The sequence below is a fragment of the Cydia amplana genome, chromosome 22 (assembly GCF_948474715.1).
Source record: "Cydia amplana chromosome 22, ilCydAmpl1.1, whole genome shotgun sequence".
Lineage (NCBI taxonomy): Eukaryota > Metazoa > Arthropoda > Insecta > Lepidoptera > Tortricidae > Cydia > Cydia amplana.
The window spans coordinates 9,897,789-9,920,001 of record NC_086090.1 but is presented as its reverse complement, the minus strand read 5'-3'; the positions used below and the strand labels follow the sequence as shown (position 1 = coordinate 9,920,001).

Here is a 22,213-nt window from a genome sequence, read left to right as displayed (position 1 = left end):
GAGTTTTTTTATTTATATCTCGAAAACTATGCGTCCTAGCGACATGATGTTTTCTACAAAATTAAAGCTTATTAGATTTGCTCGCATACTTTCCGAGATATAAGTAAAAAACCGAAAAATGGGACCTTCAAAGTCTTCAAACCCCTCCCTCCCCCCAGTACCAGGGCTAAGGGCGGGGACTTTTGATATGTTCACCTCCTAACAGTCCTAACTACTCCAAACAAAGTTATGGAGTCAAAAATTGTGTTAACTAACTTCTTATTGCTTGGCCTAATAGAACTTACTAGCGTCACTTTGTATTGCACTATACCACTAACCCGGGTTTAACCGGTTAAACCGTTAACCCAGTGTCAAATTGTACTGGTAACCATGGTAACTAGGTTAAACCGGTTAACCCCGGGTTAGTGGGATTGTGCAAGTGGCGCTTACCTTTAAAAGGTCACGTAATAGTCAATTTGTTATTAACTTATTATGTTTAGCCAATATGAAGGTATTACAGAATAAGATTTATGTGACAGCCAAACTGGCCAGAACCGGTTTACAACAACTTACAACACAAGGACGATAATCGCTTGCCATCAGGCGATTTGTCTTCTCATTTAAAGTCTATTTTTTTATTCGGTAGACTGAAATGACATTTCATAGTATGAACATCATGTGTCATTTCCACAGACTTGTCATTTTCTCGCTCGCGCTTGACAGACAGCTGAAGTGTGCGAAAGGGAAGCCATCACGTATATGAACGTCCCATGAGTGCGAAAGAGTCAGACTACCAATGAGAAAACGTGACCACTTTTGAGTTTGATAATGGCCGCAGACGGCCAAGAGCGTATCACGGTCATTTTCAAATTGAAAAATATACGCGAATTAGGACGAAAAGTATTAAATATAGTAATTCAGTGAAGATGGTGTCTTGTAGTGTGCCGGATTTCAGTGTCACAGGGCCAAATAATCCAAGCAAATACTCATTTCAGAGGATTTATGATATTCCGAGCGAAATTTTCACAACGATATTATGTCAAATTAACAGCGTAAAAAGTGTAAGAAGCCGGTTTATACAGTTCATTATAAGTTTTTCTTCCTTTGTATGCTAATATTTTATCATATTAGTCTATAATTTAAAATATTTTGTGTAAAAACATAACCTGTTACTTTACGCTAGGGCTTGACAAAATGTTCATATGACAGTATCGATAACTTGTCGGTATATTAATAGCTATGTAATTATTTCTTCACAAGATATCATTAAGATATTAGCTTTTATAACCGACTTCAAATAATAACGATTGTTATACCTTTTTGAAGGTGCTCATGTTTAGCGGTAAATTTAAATTTCACTTTCCAACACAGTAAGAGTTACATTAAGATAAGTCTGTTGATAGCACACGCAGTGCAAGTGTTATTTATACGTCATAATGTCGTAGAATACTAACGTTTAAAATAACACATTTGAAAAAGTAGTCGATAAAGCAATAAAACATCGACAGATTATTAATATGTTGTAACATGACATCACTATTTTTGATCTCACATAGACAATTTACGCACACACTTGCATTTCATTTTTGGTCGCACTTTTGAAGATTGACAGTTGTTCTAGTCATATTAATTCTATGGTCATTTCATACTATGAAATGTCATTTTAAATGAAATGAGATGTCATCTTGCGTACTGTTGCTAGGTTGCTACAGTAGAAAGTGTTTCTACTGTTTATTGTTGAGTAGATATTTGCCATTTTTAAAATTACCCCGCCTACGAATTTAACCCAATGCATATGAGTTATTTGTTTTTTTTTTGTGTGGGTATTGTGCCTTTTACGCCCTACATGGAATCGCTACTCTCCAAGTTCTCCAACTGCTCACCACAAGCTGCCCTGCATCGAAATAATATTGCAATTAAACTGCAATTTTTATAATAGCCGAATGAAGTAGGTAATGAAGATTGCATTGCAAGTACATATGTGACGTCCCACGGGTAAAGGTACCTTATGGCCGTTGGCGCTTACGCTATTATTAACGCCGCTCCGCCGCCGCGCGCTATTATTATTGCGGCGCTATGCGACGTAAGCGCCAAGTGCCATAAGGTACCTTTTGCCGTGGAACGTCACATATATGGGGCATTATCTATGAAAAAAGCGCCATCGACAACAAGGTCCCTTTTCATGGATAACGTCACATATAACTTAGCTACATATAGTATCATCAAGGGGTCACAGGGGTCAAGGGAAAAAAATATGACTTAATTTATGCTATAACCTATAACACGTGCAGGGGGTCAAACTTAAACCACCTTTACTTAACAATACTTCCGTGAGACACAGACATATTCAATATACTAATAATAGACTGCTGTTGCGGAGCAGCAGTCTGCCCGGTCCGTCACCGTCAACGCAAGCTCCTGATGACAATTCTCGGTACGGAGTGAAACATGTCGAGCGTTTTTCGACAAAAAATACGTGAGTGACCCGTTCTTAATATTTTTAAAACACCTTTACTTAACAAACCTTTGTTAAATTGAGTGTTTTTTTAATAAATACAAATGATTTATGAGATTACAGCTTAGACCGTCCTAAATATCTTAAACTGTTTATTATTTAAATTAATATTTTTAAAAGAAAAGTGCAGTCATGTGATGAACGGGGTTAGCCACGTGATAAAGCCAAGGTCACTTTCTGTGAATTTATTTTAAAATATATTTATGTATCTTTTACGGTCACGTTTCAGTACTTTCTTACGGGTCTAGCCAAGATGACAATTCGTACATCGACAAATGCCAAACGAAAAGAAAAAAACCGGCCAATTGCGAGACGGACTCGCGTTCCAAGGGTTCCGTACATTAAGTTCGACTCACGCTTGACTGAACATTTCTCATAGGTTTTTCTATCATCTATATAGGTAAAGAACTATTTTTTTTTTCAAAACTTTAGACCCAGTAGTTTCGGAGATAAAAGGGGGGAATGTTCGGACAGACAGACAGACAGACGCACGAGTGATCCTATAATAAGGGTTCCGTGTTTAGGGTTCCGTAGCAAAATGGCAAAAAACGGAACTCTTATGGATTCGTCATGTCTGGTCTGTCTGTCTGTCCGTCTGTGTGTCACAGCCACTTTTTTCCGAAACTATAAGAATTATTATTATACTGTTGAAACTTGGTAAGTAGATGTACTCTGTGAACCGCATTAAGATTTTCACACAAAAATAGAAAAAAAAAACAATAAATTTTGGGGGTTCCCCATACTTAAAACTGAAACTCAAAAATTTTTTTTTATCAAACCCATACGTGTGGGGTATATAGGGATAGGTCTTCAAAAATGATATTGAGGTTTCTAATATCATTTTTTTCTAAACTGAATATTTTGCGCGAGAGACACTTCCAAAGTGGTAAAATGTGTGTGTCCCCCCCCCCCTGTAACTTCTAAAATAAGAGAATGATAAAACTAAAAAAAAAAATTATGTACATTACAAACTTCCACCGAAAATTGGTTTGAACGAGATCTAGTAAGTAGTTTTTTTTTAATACGTCATAAATCCCCTAAATACGGAACCCTTGATGGGCGAGTCCGACTCGCACTTGGCCGCTTTTTTCCTATTGAGGTCGGAACCCTAAAAATGTACCGGGATGACTAATGCTACTAAAAGTCACTAGACTATTTTCTTTCATACATTATTTGGGCCATTTTATTTCAATTGGATTTTTTATGTTATTTCTACTCAGAATCATGAGCTCAGAATTTTGATCCTAATAGGAGAAAAAAAGTGTCCCAAAATTTCCATACATTTTTGGATCGTTCCATTCCGTGACCGCCATACAAAGCCTTTGAAAAATGGTAACGGAATGGGAAAAAACCTTGGGACACTTTTTTCTCCTATCAGGATAGAAAGAGTACGTGATTCTGAGTAGAAATAACATATAAATTCACAAATTAAAAAAAAGTGTAGGGGACAACTTTAAATAAAATGGTAAGTGAGCCAGTTTAAATTGTCCTTTTCAACGATTATCAAGCTAGGACTTCAGAGCTTAGACAAACAAGTTATTGTATAATATACACTATTTGCTATTGAAATGACATAACCACTTGGCGGCCAACGCGCCGCAAACCTACTTACTCTTCCGGTTCGCTATTACTTATGAATTATGTAATAGTTGTCACAGCTTGTAACTATTGGCTATTCTGTAGTGTCCGACCGAAGTTTCGGTTTCGGCCAGTTTCGGCCATAAAATCATGTTTCGGCCGTAGTTTTGGTTTCGGCCAAAACACGGACGAACCTTTCGGCCGGGCCGAAACTTACGATATGGTACCTACTTCGTACTATGAAACTAAACTATGCGATAAAGACCAAAAGTTGGGAAGCATGTAGGACAACAATATTTATGTATACAGAAATTAATTGGTTTATTAGAAAACACAATTCCCCTAATGAGGGCGCCACTGGACGGTCGGCGCAGTATTAATATGTTTATAAAAGCGGTTTAATGAAATTTTTTCAACGATTTTAATAAGTCAATGCAGAGTCTCTCTGACGTTACTGACGGACTAAAGCTAATGACCGTAGGTATGTCTCTTCCATATCAGGCTAAACGTACTTAGTGACTGTGTAGTCATAAAACTATTTCACCCCCAGATGTCGGACGGTAGCGCCGTGGTAACGGCGAGACTTTAATAAGCGAAGCAGGAAGACTGCGATTAGCTTCATCATCAGGCACAGGTACGGATTTGGATAATCACATAGACATGAACCAAGGCATAAGTCAATTCGGTATCGCTACGCCTCCTTGAGTGTGTGTCATCGCAGTCGTATTGATAATATAAAGTAATATGTGTTCATACATACACACACATAAGGGGTAGTTCGCGACAAAAGTTTCGGTTTCGGCCGAAACGAGAGCCAAAGCCGAACCTTCGGTTTCGGTTTCGGCAAAAAAACATGTTTCGGTCGGACACTACTATTCTGTTACTTCGAGAACTAATAACGATGGTCGCGCTTGACGTGGACGCTTCGGCTATTCTCTAGGTCATATTTTTCAACATATTCTCGTGAAATGTTGTGGGCAGGCTGAATAATTGGATAGATATATATATTTTTTTGTCGTTTCAGTTTTTGAAAAAATTGCTTTTCAAAATGGCGAAGCCATAATGGGGGGATTTAGATGCTGATGATGTCTCTGTTTTGACATTTTGCTGGGACATCAGTTAGCCGCGACCACCACCACTGAAACCTGTGTCAAAACGTCGGTAAATAAAGGCAATTATAAATTTCATAGACCCATCTATAAATGTGAGTTAATATGATTTAGATGAAATTAGGTATGGACATGGAGACATGGACATAGTTTGAGACCCAAGGAAGGAAAGATCATCATCATCGTCACACGCAGATGAAGTTGCTAGAAGAAGCTAGTAGGTAGTTAATAAGTATATGTAGACGATTTAGGTGGGTGCTATAATATTTATAAGGAAAAAGTGGGGTCCCTTTGTTTCCCATAAAGTTTTAAGTCATAATGTATTGCTTGTCATATTATAATTAGTCATAAAACTGATTTTTGTAAGGTTATCCTATAGGTAGGTTAGTTGGGTTAGACCCTATAATGGGAATCTCCAGCCCGGGGTGGATGCATAAATGCATTTCCCCTGCGACAAAAAAAAAGAGGTTTGTTTTATAGCAATCCTGAAAAGTGACGCGTTACTGAACCAAATAAATTATGACTACTTAACGAAAATGCGGGCAAACAATACATTATGACTTTAAACTTTTTGAGAATCAATAGAGACCCGGAAAAAGTTGCCAGTGGCTGGTTTTGTTGCCAAACGGCCTCAAAGTTGCTAATTTTAGCACTTAATTTGCAGTTGGTAACAATACGCGGTAAAAGATAAAAATACTACTTACTTAAATGACTAGTTATCTAGGTATCGAAAGAGGAACTGTGCAACGCACGTACACGCGAGGTTATTAGCGTTTTTCTTAGCTAAGGCTGTGATCTCGAAACTTCTAGTAGGCCACGTCAATCTATTAGCGTTTTAAATAAGTAAGTAGATAAGTAATATTTATTAGCACAAAATTTAACAATAGTTATTTGTACAACAAGAGATCAAAGTTTGATATTTCTTCGAGTGCTTATTTTGAGTCCCGTGCAAGCGAAAGATTTTATACTAATTTAGAATCTTGAGCGTAGTAAGGGACTCAAAAGCGCACGAGATGTAAATAACTTTGATCTCGTGTAGTTCACAAAACTTTTCACCTCAGCAGTGAGAACATATTAGAGAACCCGAAAAATGTATTCCTTCTTCATCACTTACCTATTCACTCATGTTTTCTTAAGATATACCAACAATTAAGTTTTCACCTCAGCATCTCGAACAAGGGTACTTTGCTACTTAAAAACAGTGAGCAAAATCGCATTTTGCTCACTGAGTGAGCAAAGACGCATTTTGCTCACTGAGTGAGCAAAGACGCATTTTGCTCATTTTGTCTCACTCACAGAGATGTGACTTATTTGAAATACTTGTATTTAAAATGCAAATACAAAATGCAAAATACCTATTTTGTATTTTGTATTTAAATACCTTTTGAAAAAAACTATTTTGTATTTTATTTGAAATAGTTTTTGGGACCTATTTTCTATTTTCAAAATACAAAATACTTTTATCGCGACGACGTTTTTATCACACTAACGAGAGGCATAATACTAACTGTAAAACATTACAAATCTAAATTAATGCTTTTAAAATTTGTCCGTTATAAACCATCATCCTTCCGGTTAATATGAGCAAACAACTAGAAATTTGCACTTTAGATAGAGGACTGATTGACACACTGTTTTCAAAGAATAAAGAGTCTTTTCAATTCGGATATTCTGAGTAATACTTTTTAATTCAGACTAGGTATTCACTATTCAGAGTACCTTTTATCGCAAAGTATTTGTATTTTTAAAAAGTATTTTGAAAATACCTATTTCGTATTTTGTATTTTAAATACAAATTCAAAAACTATTTTGTATTTTGCATTTGAAATAGTATATCAAGGAAGTATTTGTATTTTGTATTTAAATACTTTTTATAAAGTATTTTTCACATCTCTGCTCACTCAGTATGCAAAATGCGATTTTGCTCACTGTTTTTAAGTAGCAAAGTACCCTTGTTCGAGCTGCTGAGGTGAAAAATATAATAACAAAAGTTCATTGAGACGAACAGGACATTGTGCTAAAAGGTCCTCACTCATCTCGATGTCCCGAAGTGAGCCTTAGGACACACAACGAGACGCTGATTTTCAGTGAGGCCTGATCAATATCACTACAACTACATAGTATAAATTTTATAAACAAAGTCGTTTCCCGATGTCTGTCTGTCCCTATGTATGCTTAGATCTTTAAAACTACGCAACGGATTTTGATGCGGTGTTATTTTATAGATAGAATGATTCGAGAGGAAGGTTTATGTATAATTTGTTAACCCGTCCCAAGCCGGGGCGGGTCGCTAGTAAAAACTAAAACTAAGTCGACGTACGCACACATAGTCATTGACAATCGTAGAAGGAAAACGCCTAACGACTTTTGGATACATTTCTTTTCGAACGGCGTTAGTTGATGTAGCTTTTTCATTTTAGCTAGGCCCCCAGGCGTATCAATTAAGGCTGTGATCTCGAAACTTCACGTAGGCTACGTCAATCGAGGTACGCACATTACATTTTGTATTTTATTTCTTGGTTCCCTCAGCTAAGTTTGCAATTTACGAAGGCCAAGTCAACAAATTTGCGTTTTAAGGCGAAATTTATCCGGAACCATTAACACACAAACGCCACGCACCACAGACAGACATCACGCACAACAATCGTGACTGACATTTGAAAACTCATTCAATTATTTACATACCATTTTTAGGGTTCCGTACCCAAAGGGTAAAAACGGGACCCTATTACTAAGACTCCGCTGTCCGTCCGTCTGTCTGTCGCCAGGCTGTAACTCATGATCCGTGATAGCTAGACAGTTGAAATTTTCACAGATGATGTATTTCTGTTGCCGCTATAACAACAAATACAACAAAAAAAATTAAGTGGGGCTCCCATACAACAAAATTGATTATTTTTCCTGTTTTTTGTGAAAAGGTACGAAACCCTTCGTGCGCGAGTCCGACTCGCTCTTGTCCGGGTTTTTTTACACAGAAAATTTCAAATTTAAACGGGTTTTTCAAAGTCATACCATTGTTCTGTGGCAGGGCAGAGTTCAAATGGAATTGTTCTTTTTCTAACTTAAAATCCAGGGAAAATCCAACCACTCACGGAACGTCAAATGACAAACAGGCGTATTCTAATTGTGATAAGAGGATGTGAATTAGGTTAGATATGGATCTGTTCTGTTATTGTCAACAGTGACGTTTTTGGTTGAAGAAATGTCGCAATTGACACTGACAGAGCAGATCCATATCTAATTCACATCATCTTATTAAAATTAGAATACGCTTGATTAGGCCATCCGCTCCGGTTATTAAGAACCACAGCCTTACCTCTCGGCGTTTTCCCTTAGCTAAGGTCGTGGTAGTGTACGTATAATTCTTAGTAACGTTGCTTGCATGACAATTTACCATCAATACTTGATTTGTAGTGACATTACATCAGTACTGAGTAATAACCTTTTGATCCTTAACCTTTTAACTGCAGCTGTGAAGTGCTTTTAATTAAGTACGAGTAGTTATTACAAAGAATGACGTGAGTCTTATCAAAATCAGCAGATCATAAACAAACCCCAATAGAGTTAGACCAAGCTAAGTTGGTAGCGATTCTGCATCTTTAAAACTACGCAACGGATTTTGATCCGGTTTTTTTAAATAGATAGAGTAATTCAAGAGGAAGGTTTATGTTTATGTATAATTTGTTAACCCGTGCGAAGCCGGGGCGGGTAAAAAAAAATAAGTTACGCACAGTCAGTGTCTAACTGGTAGTAGCCGTGCAGAGTTCAGACGAGTAGGTATTTGTGTGCGTGACGGCCCTAAAGAGTCAGGCCATGTCTGTATTTGCCTGCACGCGACCCCGCACGTGCGCGTGCGTCGATCGCGTGAATCACTCGATCGCCATTTGATTCACGAAAATCAATATTTATTTACTCATCCGTTTGGCGGTGCAAAGACTCTCCAAGCGTCAAAATGTAATTAAGTACGGCTACCATCAGTTTGGCACGGACATAAACGCCATCGGGAACGTAATTTACTTTCTATACATCTCGCTCGTACTCGCATGTTACTTAGTGCGAACGAGACGCATAGAAAGTAAATTACGTTCTCGATGGCGTTTATGTCAGTTTTGACACTGTCAGAGACTCATGGTACGGGCTAAGGTCAATGTGGTGAAAACCGTCTATCAAGTGAGACCATCTACAATGCTCTGTACCCGTACCATGAGTCACTGACAGTGTCAAAACTGACATTTACACTCACGTCTACGTAATTTACTTTCTATACATGTCTCGCACTAAATGCGAGTTCGAGCGAGATGCATAAAAAGTAAGTTACATTCTCGATAGCGTTCATGTCAGTGCAAAACTGGTGGTAACCACACTCGCCGGGACTTTTCCGACTAAAAATATATCTTGAATGTACAGTCAGCAGCAATAGTTGCTAAGCGGGCGAGGTGTTCAAAATGATCTTGACGCGACTTTATTGTTAAGAGAATAAGAGCGCGTCTAGGTAATTTTGAACACATCGCCCGCTTAGCAACTATTGCTGCTGACTGTATGTTTCTTATATGTCTTATATATTACCTAAGAGTATAAATGACATGTATTAACCATTGCTTTAACCTTGGGAGACAATGGCCGTTGATTCATTGTCCAATAACCGATTTGAACAAAGAAGTTACTTTAAGTGCGTCAAGTTAAATATTTATTTAGGTACAGTCAATGTTGGTGACCACCATACGGATAAAGGGCAAAAATATCTATGCACTATAGGTATACCGTTTAACTGAGGCGCGGTAAGAAGTTGTTATGGTCAGCTATGGACTGGTTGAAGTCTTGACTGCAGGTGGCTTACTTGTGTTGCTAGGCAAGTAAAAATGTAATATGTACCTAGCAGAATTATCAGTGCTTCACCCGAAAGAGTGGAGCGTATTACTGAACCAGAACCCTTTTATTTTGCTGCAACGCACACAGCACATTTATTGATACATCTTGTTCCTGATTTTAGTTTTTGTTTGATATTGTTATTGTTTCTATTTTTTCTGTCAATGTGTGTATTGTGGCAAGCTAATAAATGGTTTATCTATCTTTATGTCCAAAACTCAGCTGCCTTTTACTAGAAAATCCTGAGATAAGTGGCGATCATCTTGCCTATGGCCGTGTACACATATTTTTAGCGTTATGTCCGCGTTGATATTTTGGACCTTTACTGTAGGTACATAAAGTGACCGGATATTGGGAATTTAGCTTGAGTTATTTGTTCGGAAAAAACATTAACTTTAAAATAACTATGTACATTTATTTATTTTTCCTGACGTTTGAAGGTTGAGTGGGAGTATGCGCGATAAGTTCCGTTTAATTAAATAAGTGTGCGAAATTTAATAAATGTTAAATGCATATTAAAACCCAACTTTTAATAGGTACTGCTAATAGAACCCTATATAAACCTAAAATTAAAAAAGCTACTAAGAGACCTCCCTGACTTCATTTTAAACTGAAACTAGAACAAGCAAATATGTAAGAATTAAATACCTACTTTATTTTTTCTGTGTGTACTTTATTTTTGATCCTTAAAACCGCCAAATACTATATCACAAAAAAAATGTGGCAACCCTAGCTCATTACACACAATAATATTAATAAAGAATAGGTTTTTATTATGTAATTTATCGGTACATTGTTCAGCACGAAGCCAAATTATGGGATAATTATGAGCAATTGCATTCGCACCTGAGGGCCTACCGCGAACCACGTTCGACGTGATGCCTCCCTGTCACACTTACGTACGAATTCACAAGTGCGACAAAGAGGCAACACGTCGCACGTGGTTCGCGGTAGGCCTTCTGCACGGCCTTATGGAGCGGGCCGTGCAACAATAGTGCAGGTAGCGGTGGGCAGAAAAAGAAAGGTTACTGACGTCATAGAGAAAAAAATACATAGAGTGCTCACTCCATACATCAGTTTTAGTACCAAAAAGACTATTAGCATCTAGCATCGAGTAGCGGAACTATCAGTACTGCTACTTGACAATAGATGTAGCACCGACCGGAAAGTCTTATGCTGTTGAGATAAGACTTTCCGGTCGGTGCTACATCTATTGTCAAGTAGCAGTACTGATAGTTCCGCTACTCGATGCTAGATGTAGACACTGAAATTAATAGTCTGAACTGATGTATGGAGTGAGCACTCTTGTCTTATTATATTTCTCTATGCTGACGTTTATGACCCTGCTCGCCACTTAATTCTGCGGATACATAGTACCACTGACAATCCAACCTCTAGACTGAGCTTAGGCCAATTCTTTCATGAAACCGATGCTGCCAAAAATACGGGGGTGCGGGGGGACGAGGTGAGCGAATCCCGTGCCGTGATTGGTCCGTTCAAAGACACGGACCAATCACGGCACGGGATTGACTCGAAGATGGAGTAACGCTACCGTATCTGTGGCAGAGGGGGTAGCGCGACTATGCTATGTCTAGAGGTTGGATTGTCTGTGCATAGTACACGTGATATTCTATGTATTGAGGGTTATAATATAGGTACATAATTATGTATACCTTACTGTCTATACCTACTAGTGTTATTTGCTTTGTGCAAAATGTGTGGTAAAGGAAATATCAGCTAACGGTCATTTTCTATTATATAAATAATATTCAAAAGTTTAAAAATCTTAAACACCTCTAAACGACCGACCAGAAAATAGTCGTAATAACTCATTATTAAGACGATACGGGAGCTGAGATTTAAATATTTTAGGTAAATATACCCGTCTCGCTAACGGAAGTTGCTCCTAAAATTAGTGCGATAAGGACAAGGCGAGAAATCCTGCATAAAAATCTAAAAAAAACGAGGTTTCGTACTCAACTGTTTCCTCCTCCAAAACCAGTGTCCAAAACTTAACCAAATGTAACGAAATTTTGAGATCTAAATGGTAATGATAGTAATGAAATTATCTTTGTCGGACTGTTTTGCTTTGAAGGCTAATTGATGTCAGTTTTGAATACCATGCTTTTTTGCGGCCTAAGTAAATTAGGCCGTTTTTGCGAATATTTGAAGTGCTCTAGCGCCTTAAAAAACTAAAATATCAAAAGAAGCAAAACAGCCCGACACAGATATTAATAATAATAATCTGTGCTGAAAAAATCATTGCTCTAGCTTCAAAACCCACGGAGGAAACAGTCGAGTACGTTTGTATGGAGAAATTACCACTCCTGTTGCCTCTTAAGCAGAAAACAATAGACTTTTTTTTACAAAAAACTAAGCAGGTTCTTAATGTTCATTCATACGCACTATAGGTATACTTAAAGCACTTCCCGTCACACGGGCTTTAGTTAAAACAATTGGATAAAGAAGGTGTTGTGTTCCCTTTATGTTACGGATTTTTTCTACTCCCGTACTTTTATTTGTCATTTAAAGGGTCGTGCACACACCTTTAAAACCCTACCTTATAGTTGTCAAGACAAGTCTTTAGTCTATTCCCCAAAAAAGTATTTGTGCATACACGCAGTATCGTTTTGGCACTTTTACGATACCACTTAAAAAATATTGATTCAATATTTTTTAAGTGTATTTGTAAGTAATTCAATATTATTGAATTAAATACATTGTTGCCAACCTAATTTTAATTGTCATCTCTGACAGATGAGTGAACCATAGCCATGTTTTTTTTATTTCATTCATTCTTTTCCCGCGCGTACCCTCCATTCTTAGCTACTTCTTGAATTAAAAATACATATTTGTTAAATTTACAATTTTATTTCAAAGTAAGTGCTTGGTCGTAGAAAAAGTATACTATGCAACGTTGTTTAACTGAGTCAAAAAATACTCGTGGCGTCTTTATTAACAATTTTCGGCTTCGCCTCAAATTGTTACTCACGCCACTCGCCTTTTTTGACCTCTCTTAAACAACGGTTGTATAAAATATAATTAATACCAGTGCGTTTCTGGAAACTTATGGAAGAAATATCTTATATACTAACAACCCAAAATTATTTTGTGAGGGCTTAATATTATTCGAATATTCGTATTAAATATATTCAAAGATTTATTGATGGGTTTAAATTAAAGTTATATTCTCAAGCTTATTTAAGTTACAATATAAATTATACACGTATACAAACTACAATTTTTAGATCGGATACATCACTGAACACAGTATTTTTCGAAATATGATATGATTCATATACTAGCCGTGTCTTATCCTCGACATTGGCAGTATCATCCACAGATTATTAACTAGTTACGTATCATCAACAACTTTATGGAGCCATAACCATAACACGCCAAATTTAATTTAATTGAATAGCCCCGTCCATCGCCATCTAGTTTGACTGTGACTGTTACTCGGTCAACTACTTTTCAAATCTTATACAAATGACTCATTGTTTGTACTATTCTGTAATACTTGTAAAAAGCTCTATATAAAAATGTTTTCATTAATAATCAATTAACCAATCATTTCCGTTGTTACAGAAAAATGGACGAAACGTGACACTAATCAAAAGCGAGCTAAACCTCCAATACAGTGATCTTGATCTCATAATAAATCAAAATGCCGGCCATACTGACCAAAATACGGGAGCAGGCGTCGCGGGTGCAGCCGTCGATCGCTGTCGGCGTCGGTGTAGGCGTGGCCTTAGCTGCGTGTGCGCTATACGGCACGAGGGAGAGGAAGCAAGCTCCTTGTAACAACAATAATAATAATTATAAGGTAAGTCAACATGCCGGCCATCCTGACCAAGATACGGGAGCAAGCGTCGCGGGTGCAGCCTTCGATCGCTGTCGGCGTCGGTGTTGGCGTGGCCTTAGCTGCGTGTGCACTGTACGGCACGAGGGAGAGGAAGCAAGCTCCTTGTACCAACAACAATAATAATTATAAGGTAAGCATAGATTACACATACCTCGCATCAAAATGCCAGCCATACTGACCATAAATATATTGATAATCATTTGATATTTTCATCATCATTTATTTTTCCAGATTGCAAAAAATGGCGAGTTACATTCAGTGCAGAATGGGTCCAACGGGCAAACGTGCGGCGGGCGGTGTGGCGCCGAGCAGTGCGCCCTCTGTCGGGGGGACGTCGATACCGACAACAAACAGAATATCGTAAGTATTTTAAAGATTCGTCACATCCATTGAAATTATTAAAATAGATACTCAAAATACAAGTACAGATGTAGTGCATAATTGTTTTCCTTCGTATTTTCTAGGACCAAATATGTAAAACGATTTCGAGTTTCCTGGGAAGTCCACAAAACGCTTTTTTAGGATTTAATTTGATTGATATCTTCCCACTAAACCTGGTTTTGTTGTAAAATATATTTATATACTACCATTCCTATTTCAGGACGACGCCGAAGAACCCGCGCCCGAAGAAAAGCATGTTCCCGGTCTAAACTTAGAGTTCCTCCGGCAAATGGTCTCACTGGCTAAAATCATGGTGCCAGGGTTCCGTAGCCATGAAGTAGCCTTGCTGACTGGACACACGCTGTGCTTGTTCACGAGGACGCTACTTTCCATCTATGTGGCAGCTTTAGAGGGGTCTATAAGTGAGTAAGACCCTACTTAGGTCTTTGATATAACATATTCTACATGAAAACCGTCAATTTGTGTTTTATATTATTTGTACCAAACAAAATACGATTTAACTACCCTCTCCCGGCCTTTTTTACTACCTATAAAGTTTAGCCATAACCTTAATACAACCATTTTTTTTCCAGTGAAACACATAGTCCAAAAGGACCTAAAGAAATTCGCAGCCCTCCTCCTCCAGTGGTTCGGTATCGCCATCCCAGCGACCTTCATCAACTCCATGATCAGATACCTAGAGAGCAGACTAGCCCTGGCCTTCAGGACGAGACTGGTGGACCACGCATATGACCTGTACTTTAAGAACCAGACTTACTATAGGGTGGCTAATTTGGATGCTAGGATTGAGAACGCTGATCATAGGTAAGTGTAGAGTCATATGTAGAGTTTGAGGAATTTGATATTATGTGGTGATGCCTTTTAATTTAATGGCAGATTCTATTCACTACCATAGAAGTGTCGAAAGCAATAGAAATACGTAAATCCATACGTTTCATGTACGAAATGTTTCGTATTTGGTGACGGTCCTTTAGACGGACACGCGCCTATGATTTTTCTGGCAAGTGGCAAGTGCTTATGATATTCAATATTTTTTGTTCTCCAAGCAAGCAAGCTCGTTGGTTCGGTAACCTATGGATGCTTGCTTAAAAAATCAGTAAAATATAGTAGAATCCCATACTGTAATAAGTGCAATATCTTAAAAACCTCAGTATAAGTACATTCCACACCCAGAGCGTTCGCGGAATGAAGTTCCCCTGAAACCACAATGCCTGACCATTAAGGTTCCAGATTATGAGGATGCCTTTTAATTATGATACCTGTGTTCGCAGATTAACAGAAGACGTGTCAGTATTCACGCAGTCTGTGGCGCATCTATACGGGTCCCTGACAAAGCCCTGCTTTGACCTGCTCCTCATAGTGTTGACCCTGGCCAGCTATTCTAGCAAGATGAAGGGCAACATCTTTATTGGTGAGTATATCTTTACTAATATTATAAATGCGAAATTGCCAATGTCTCAATCTGTTTGTCTCAATCTCAATCTTAATATTAATTCTAATTTTATTTTAATTAATTAATTATTTCTTTGTCTAAATACGTGCAAAACTTAAGAAACTAAAACCCGTTCTGAGCCATTGCCGGGTCCAAAGGTCCCCATCACACTAGCAGCGTTACCCCGCTGTATGGCGATGGAGACCTGTTGGACAAGCCATGTCTCAGAACGGGGGACATTTTTTTTGACATGTAAATTGGCTTTTGAATAAATGAGTATTGTATTGCCAGAATCCTTGACATTAGCATAAAGTGACATCCGTCTTTCATGTTTAGAAATAATTGGCGTAAGTCCAACTCCTTGAGTAGTAAACGCGTGCCAATAATTGTAACAAATGAGTTTTGTTTTTGAATGTTTTTATTTTTATTTTTCAGGGGTAATATAACTGTTTACAGTTGGTAGGAACAATTTTTTTTTATAATATTATCATGATTTATTTCGACGTAAACAATATATGGAGGAGACAGTACGAGTTACTTAAAAAATATATATAGGTATATATTTCTTGAGGGATCTTCACTCTTCAGTATAATTTTCAGTACAGGATTCCTGATCCGTCTTCGCATTCATTTTTTATTCCTACTTGAATTCTTATAATTATGTTCTTTAGAACGGTTAAAAACTAAAGCATTGTACTATTTTCTAATTTTCGGGTGATATTTCAATAACTCAGGAGAGGTTTTCAAAGAAGGATAAGCGTATCTCGTATTGCGGAAATCCATTTGTATAAATTAAAAAAATAATGTAAGTTTTCTAAACAATAACGATATTATTATTTTATTCATAAACAAACATGATGAATAAAGGAAAATTAGAACCTAACTGGTGTTGGTTATGAACCGTCTTACAAACCTCAAATAGCTATTAAAACGTATGCCCTTATCATATTTATTAAAACCAACGAAAAGGAAAAATTTACAAATGGTGGACTTAATGTCACAAGGCATCTCTTGTCTGTCACTTTAGCACTTATATTTTTCCCTCGGTCATATATAATTCGCTAGATTTTTCACCACTAATGCCTTCCCAAGGACCCGGCTTCGCCACAGTGGTCATCTGCATGACCGGCCAAGTGCTACGGATGCTGTCGCCTCGCTTCGGGGCCTTGGCTGGAGAGGAAGCTAGGATGAAGGCCAACCTCCGACATGTACACGCGTCTATCATCGCTCATGCTGAGGAGGTCGCGTTCTACGGTGGACACAAGGTATAATATCTTACTATATTTTATAAGTTATAACATAAATTTGCAATATTAAATTAGACTTTCGTTCTCTTTGACATTTATATGCCAACCGGCAAAACATAGCGCTCAAATGTATATACCTAAGTGTAAGGCTTGAGTGGACGCTCGAAGCGGAGCGTTCGGCGCAGGGCTCGGAACCGATTTTTTTGTAAAACCCAAAATAGCCCAGTATTTTTAATTATTTTATGCTCTTTACGTAGGCAGGGATCATGTATTTAGGTAACACCTTCGTATTATTAGATTGTCCCATTAAAAATGAAATAATAAACCAAAGAACGAAATAATACCGGTATTTTTTGTATGAAGAAAAAACCGGTTCCGAGCCTTGGTTCGGCGGGGCATGCAGCGTGGCGTTGGGGTCACAAGTAATTTGAGCAGCGTGCACTAAGGCCGCTTCCATACGTTTGCATTTGTTTAACATGCACGCCGCACGTCCCGCCCCGCTGCACGCCCAACTCGAGCGTCCACTCAGGCCTTACAATAAGACCCATGTATACCTATGTTTTACAAATAAAGTATTCTGATTCTGATTCTAATTATTCTGAATGCCAGCTTGTTTTCGAGCTTTGCCTTTATTCAATTCCAATCTTCGACCAGTTCGTCATGTGCATGATGTAGAGTCATATGTAGAGTACACGAATTCTAAGATAGACACAAGGCATATTTTCTGCACATGGCATCTGTTTCACCGGGTTGACAATTATAACCAGACACTAACAATTCATCGGGCAATAGTGCTAGTAAACATTGATTTTAATGAATGAATGAATGATGCTTTTTTTTTTCGAAACAAACATAAACAACAAAATTAAAATAGGATCAAATCTAAAGTGTCATTCTATAGAATTTGCTATGTAAACAAACCGCCATATTGAAATTGTCTCTGAATGATGAATTTACGAGTGACTTTTGTTTACATAGTTAGTTAGTTCCATATAATGACACTTTAGGTGAAGTAAAAGTTATAGGTAGTGCTGCGAGTGGTTCCAGAAAATGATAACACTCAGCATGTGTCGCAGCACATGAGTTGTGTTACGACGCTGATTTTCAGTGTACCCATATATTTTTATCTTTATCTTTTATTTTGTTATCTTTATCTTAATGGCTAAACGTTTATTTCGCAATTACCTTTCTATCCCCAGGTGGAACTAGGCCAGCTCCAATCCGCCTACAAGCAGCTCGTTGCCCAGATGACGGGCGTGTTCAACAAGAAGCTGTGGTATGTCATGCTGGAGCAATTCTGCATGAAGTACGTGTGGAGCGGCACCGGCATGGTCATGCTGGCGCTGCCAATCCTCACCGGGACCAAGGGAGACGGTAAATATACAACTTAGAATTGTCCCTTTCTAACAATTCTAACAAATAATAACCATAAAGCTTTGGATTCCTCCGAAAACGGTGCTGTCATATGACGGCCGGCATATAGCGGCCGTAAAAGACGGCCGTCTTTACGGTGGCGACATGTGGAAAGTACTACGGCGTCATAACACACCGTCATCCACCAAGGTCAAAGCGGGAAATTTGAAAAATGTAGGCGCGAAGGGATAACGTCCCATAGTAAATTTGAATTTCGCGCCTTTTTCTACTGACAAGATTTGCTTGACCATCTATAATTTACTTGGAGGATGAAATATCATCAGAAGAGGAAAATAATCGTAGTACGGAATCATTTATTCAAATTTCGTGTCATTTATTTAAAATGGCGTCACCGCTATCTAATAAAACGTTCACGAAACTATCGACACCGTCATGACGGCCGTCATCTTACGTTACGTTGACAGTCAACGTAACGTAACGCCGTCTAGGAAACCGCGCCATCTTGTTTACATAGACATAGACAACGTTCTAGTGACGTCATTCAACGCTATATAGCGGCCGTCATATTACGGCACCGTTTTCGGAGGAATCCAAAGCTTAAGCGCGGTTAGAGCAAACGATTAACTACGAAACAACGACAACAACGACGACGACGACAACGACAACAACGACTACGACAACGATGACGACGACAACAACAACAACAACAACAACAACAACAACAACAACAACAACAACAACAACAACACCAACAACAACAACAACAACAACAACAACAACAGCAGCAGCTTTGGGGGTCATGAAGTTACGGGAAACAAATGATAGCGGTATCTAAGATACAGGCAGAGACATCTGTCGGTGTGCGGTGTAACTATCTTTGGAACTAGCGTTGCTCTAAAACTGTAGTACTATTACTAACGCCATCTGTTGATGAGTTGTGTTACAATATAATTTTTACGAATAGGTGTACTATGTAGTATTGTTTGTTTTCTAGGGTCGACAAGCGAAGGTATCAGCGCGCGAACAGAATACATGACTACTTCTAGACATCTGCTAAATTCTGCGGCGGACGCTATTGAAAGACTTATGTCCAGTTACAAGGTAAACTAATGGTTTTATAGTTTGTCAAAGGACTGTCTCATTACATACATAGACAGAGAGAATCATACTATCTTTGTCTAACACTAGTACTAGCACCCAAAAGTAAAGGATGAGTATAGTTTTTTTTTGTTCAATATTTACTGACAATTCGGTTGAGAAGAAATTCTTAAACTTTGGCCTACTATAGGCCTTTTTTTTATTGCATTTGCATAAAAAAACCTGAGGGATTGACATGTAAGTATCCTTAAGGGCTTTAAATTATAAGAATTGTGACCACATTGTTGCTTACCATAAGGATGAAATTTGCTTGTATCTTTATACAAATCTGTCTGAACGTCCTTATGGCAAGCGACTATGTGGTATCTTTTGCTTGAGAACGCCACATGTGTGTAGTCTAAGAAAAAATCGAGCCAAAGTCGAGCCACGGATTTTTTCAAATTTTTTACTCAAGATCTTAATAATTATTTGCTTTTAGGTTTATCACTACATAGTATAAGTATAAAACAAAGTCGCTTCCCGTTGTCTATCCCTATGTATGCTTAGATCTTTGAAACTACGCAACGGATTTTGATGCGGTTTTTTTTAATAGATAAAGTGATTCAAGAGGAAGGTTTATGTATAATTTGTTTACCCGTGCGAAGCCGGGGCGGGTCGCTAGTTTTAATTTATAACCTATTAATTGACATTTGTATATATTATACAGGGTGCCCGGTAATTAGTGGATAACCTTCTAACCACCGACAGAGCACCTTAGGCTGGTCCAGAAAATGCACTTATAGGTCTAGTAAAAGTTTCGTGGTTTTCGAGATAATCGAACTTTTCTGTCTTTTTTAATTGGAGCTAGCCATTAAAACAGACAGAAAAGTTCGACGAACTAATTACCGGGCACCCTGTATATTAGAGGTAGGTACTGTTTTGACATTTTGTATATATTACTTTTAATTTAGTGTAAGTCATGTATTTTTTAATTTTAATTTTATTTTTAATTTGTATTGTATATTTCGACATGTGTTTTTGACATTAAATATATTGAATTGAATTGAATTGAATATTTTTACAGGAAGTAGTAACGCTGGCTGGCTACGCTGAACGCGTGTCCGATATGTTGGACGTTTTCGGCGAGGTGGCGCGCGGAGAATGCGTCCGAAACGTCCACGTGTCCGCCTCCAAGGACAACCCTAACGCCTTCCAGGTCACATTCAAGGACAAACGGCCCGTGCCGCAAGGTATGTCTCAAACCCTATTAAATATAGCTTGGCAAATTTTATCAGTAGAAAACCCACATAGTTGACAAAAAAAGAATCGGTTGCAAAACTGCGACTTCATGACAATGTTGATTTCGCACGCACATACAAGCGAGATAAAGCGGCATCTAGCGGAAAAACTGTTAACTATTTTGTACGCAAATACGCACAGTTTATAAATCTGGCACATTGTAACAGATGGCGTTGTGATGTGCAGTTGTTAGGGTGGTATTCCACCTGTCAAATTTCTTTGTTCAATCTGTATTTGCGTCTCACATTTCTCATAGTTAAATTTCTCATAGATCTGGCGAGAGATATTTTCATTTATTCATCATCTTCCTCGCGTTTGTCCCGGCATTTTGCCACGGCTCATAGGAGCCTGGGGTCCGCTTGGCAACTAATCCCAGTAATTGGCGTGGGCACTAGTTTTTACGAAAGCGACTGCCATCTGACCTTCCAACCCAGAGGGTAAACTAGGCCCGTATTGGGATTAGTCCGGTTTCCTCACGATGTTTTCCTTCACCGAAAAGCGACTGGTAAATATCAAATGATATTTCGTACATAAGTTCCGAAAAACTCATTGGTACGAGCCGGGGTTCGAACCCGCGACCTCCGGATTGCAAGTCGCACGCTCTTACCGCTAGGCCACCAGCGCTTATTAGCCAGATATTTTCATTTATTATGAACTAATATTTAGTACAATTTAACGTTTTGAAGTATTAAAATATACTATGATGATTGGAAATCCTTCTTCACAATTTTCTTCACAGAAATTCTAATTATATTTTATTTGCAGGAAAAATATCTTACACGAACGACCTGTCAATCCGACTTCGCAACGTGCCTATAGTCACGCCAGCGTGCGACGTAGTCGCTAGTGGCGTGTCGTTAGACATCGCGCCGGGAACACATCTGCTCATAGTGGGGCCCAACGGCTGCGGCAAGTCCAGGTAAATATCTAACATATTAGTCTAATGACCGGCTTCGTAAAGTGCCCAAAGTCACACCCGAAGTGGCGTGTCATTAGACATCGCGCCGGGAACACATCTGCTCATAGTGGGGCCCAACGGCTGCGGCAAGTCCAGGTAAATATCCAACATATTACTTAGTCAAATGACCAGCTTCGTAAAGTGCCCAAAGTCACGCCCGAAGTGGCGTGTCATTAGACATCGCGCCGGGAACACATCTGCTCATAGTGGGGCCCAACGGCTGCGGCAAGTCCAGGTAAATATCTAACATATTAGTCTAATGACCGGCTTCGTAAAGTGCCCAAAGTCACACCCGAAGTGGCGTGTCATTAGACATCGCGCCGGGAACACATCTGCTCATAGTGGGGCCCAACGGCTGCGGCAAGTCCAGGTAAATATCTAACATATTAGTCTAATGACCGGCTTCGTAAAGTGCCCAAAGTCACACCCGAAGTGGCGTGTCATTAGACATCGCGCCGGGAACACATCTGCTCATAGTGGGGCCCAACGGCTGCGGCAAGTCCAGGTAAATA

At 38.6% G+C, this 22,213-nt stretch overlaps 1 protein-coding gene across 1 annotated transcript in view; it reads left to right on the top strand.

Annotated features, from left to right (window-relative positions):
* LOC134658523 (ATP-binding cassette sub-family D member 1) overlaps nt 1-22,213 on the top strand; it is a 38,160-nt gene that overhangs the window by 6,382 nt on the left and 9,565 nt on the right. Inside the window, exons 2-11 of the mRNA XM_063514210.1 lie at nt 13,636-13,873; nt 14,144-14,272; nt 14,514-14,715; nt 14,887-15,118; nt 15,586-15,725; nt 16,839-17,011; nt 18,193-18,367; nt 19,362-19,468; nt 20,529-20,694; nt 21,509-21,662. Of these exons, the coding sequence (XP_063370280.1) occupies nt 13,715-13,873; nt 14,144-14,272; nt 14,514-14,715; nt 14,887-15,118; nt 15,586-15,725; nt 16,839-17,011; nt 18,193-18,367; nt 19,362-19,468; nt 20,529-20,694; nt 21,509-21,662 (1,637 nt within the window). The 5' untranslated portion in view covers nt 13,636-13,714. The remainder of the gene's footprint in view (nt 1-13,635; nt 13,874-14,143; nt 14,273-14,513; nt 14,716-14,886; nt 15,119-15,585; nt 15,726-16,838; nt 17,012-18,192; nt 18,368-19,361; nt 19,469-20,528; nt 20,695-21,508; nt 21,663-22,213) is intronic.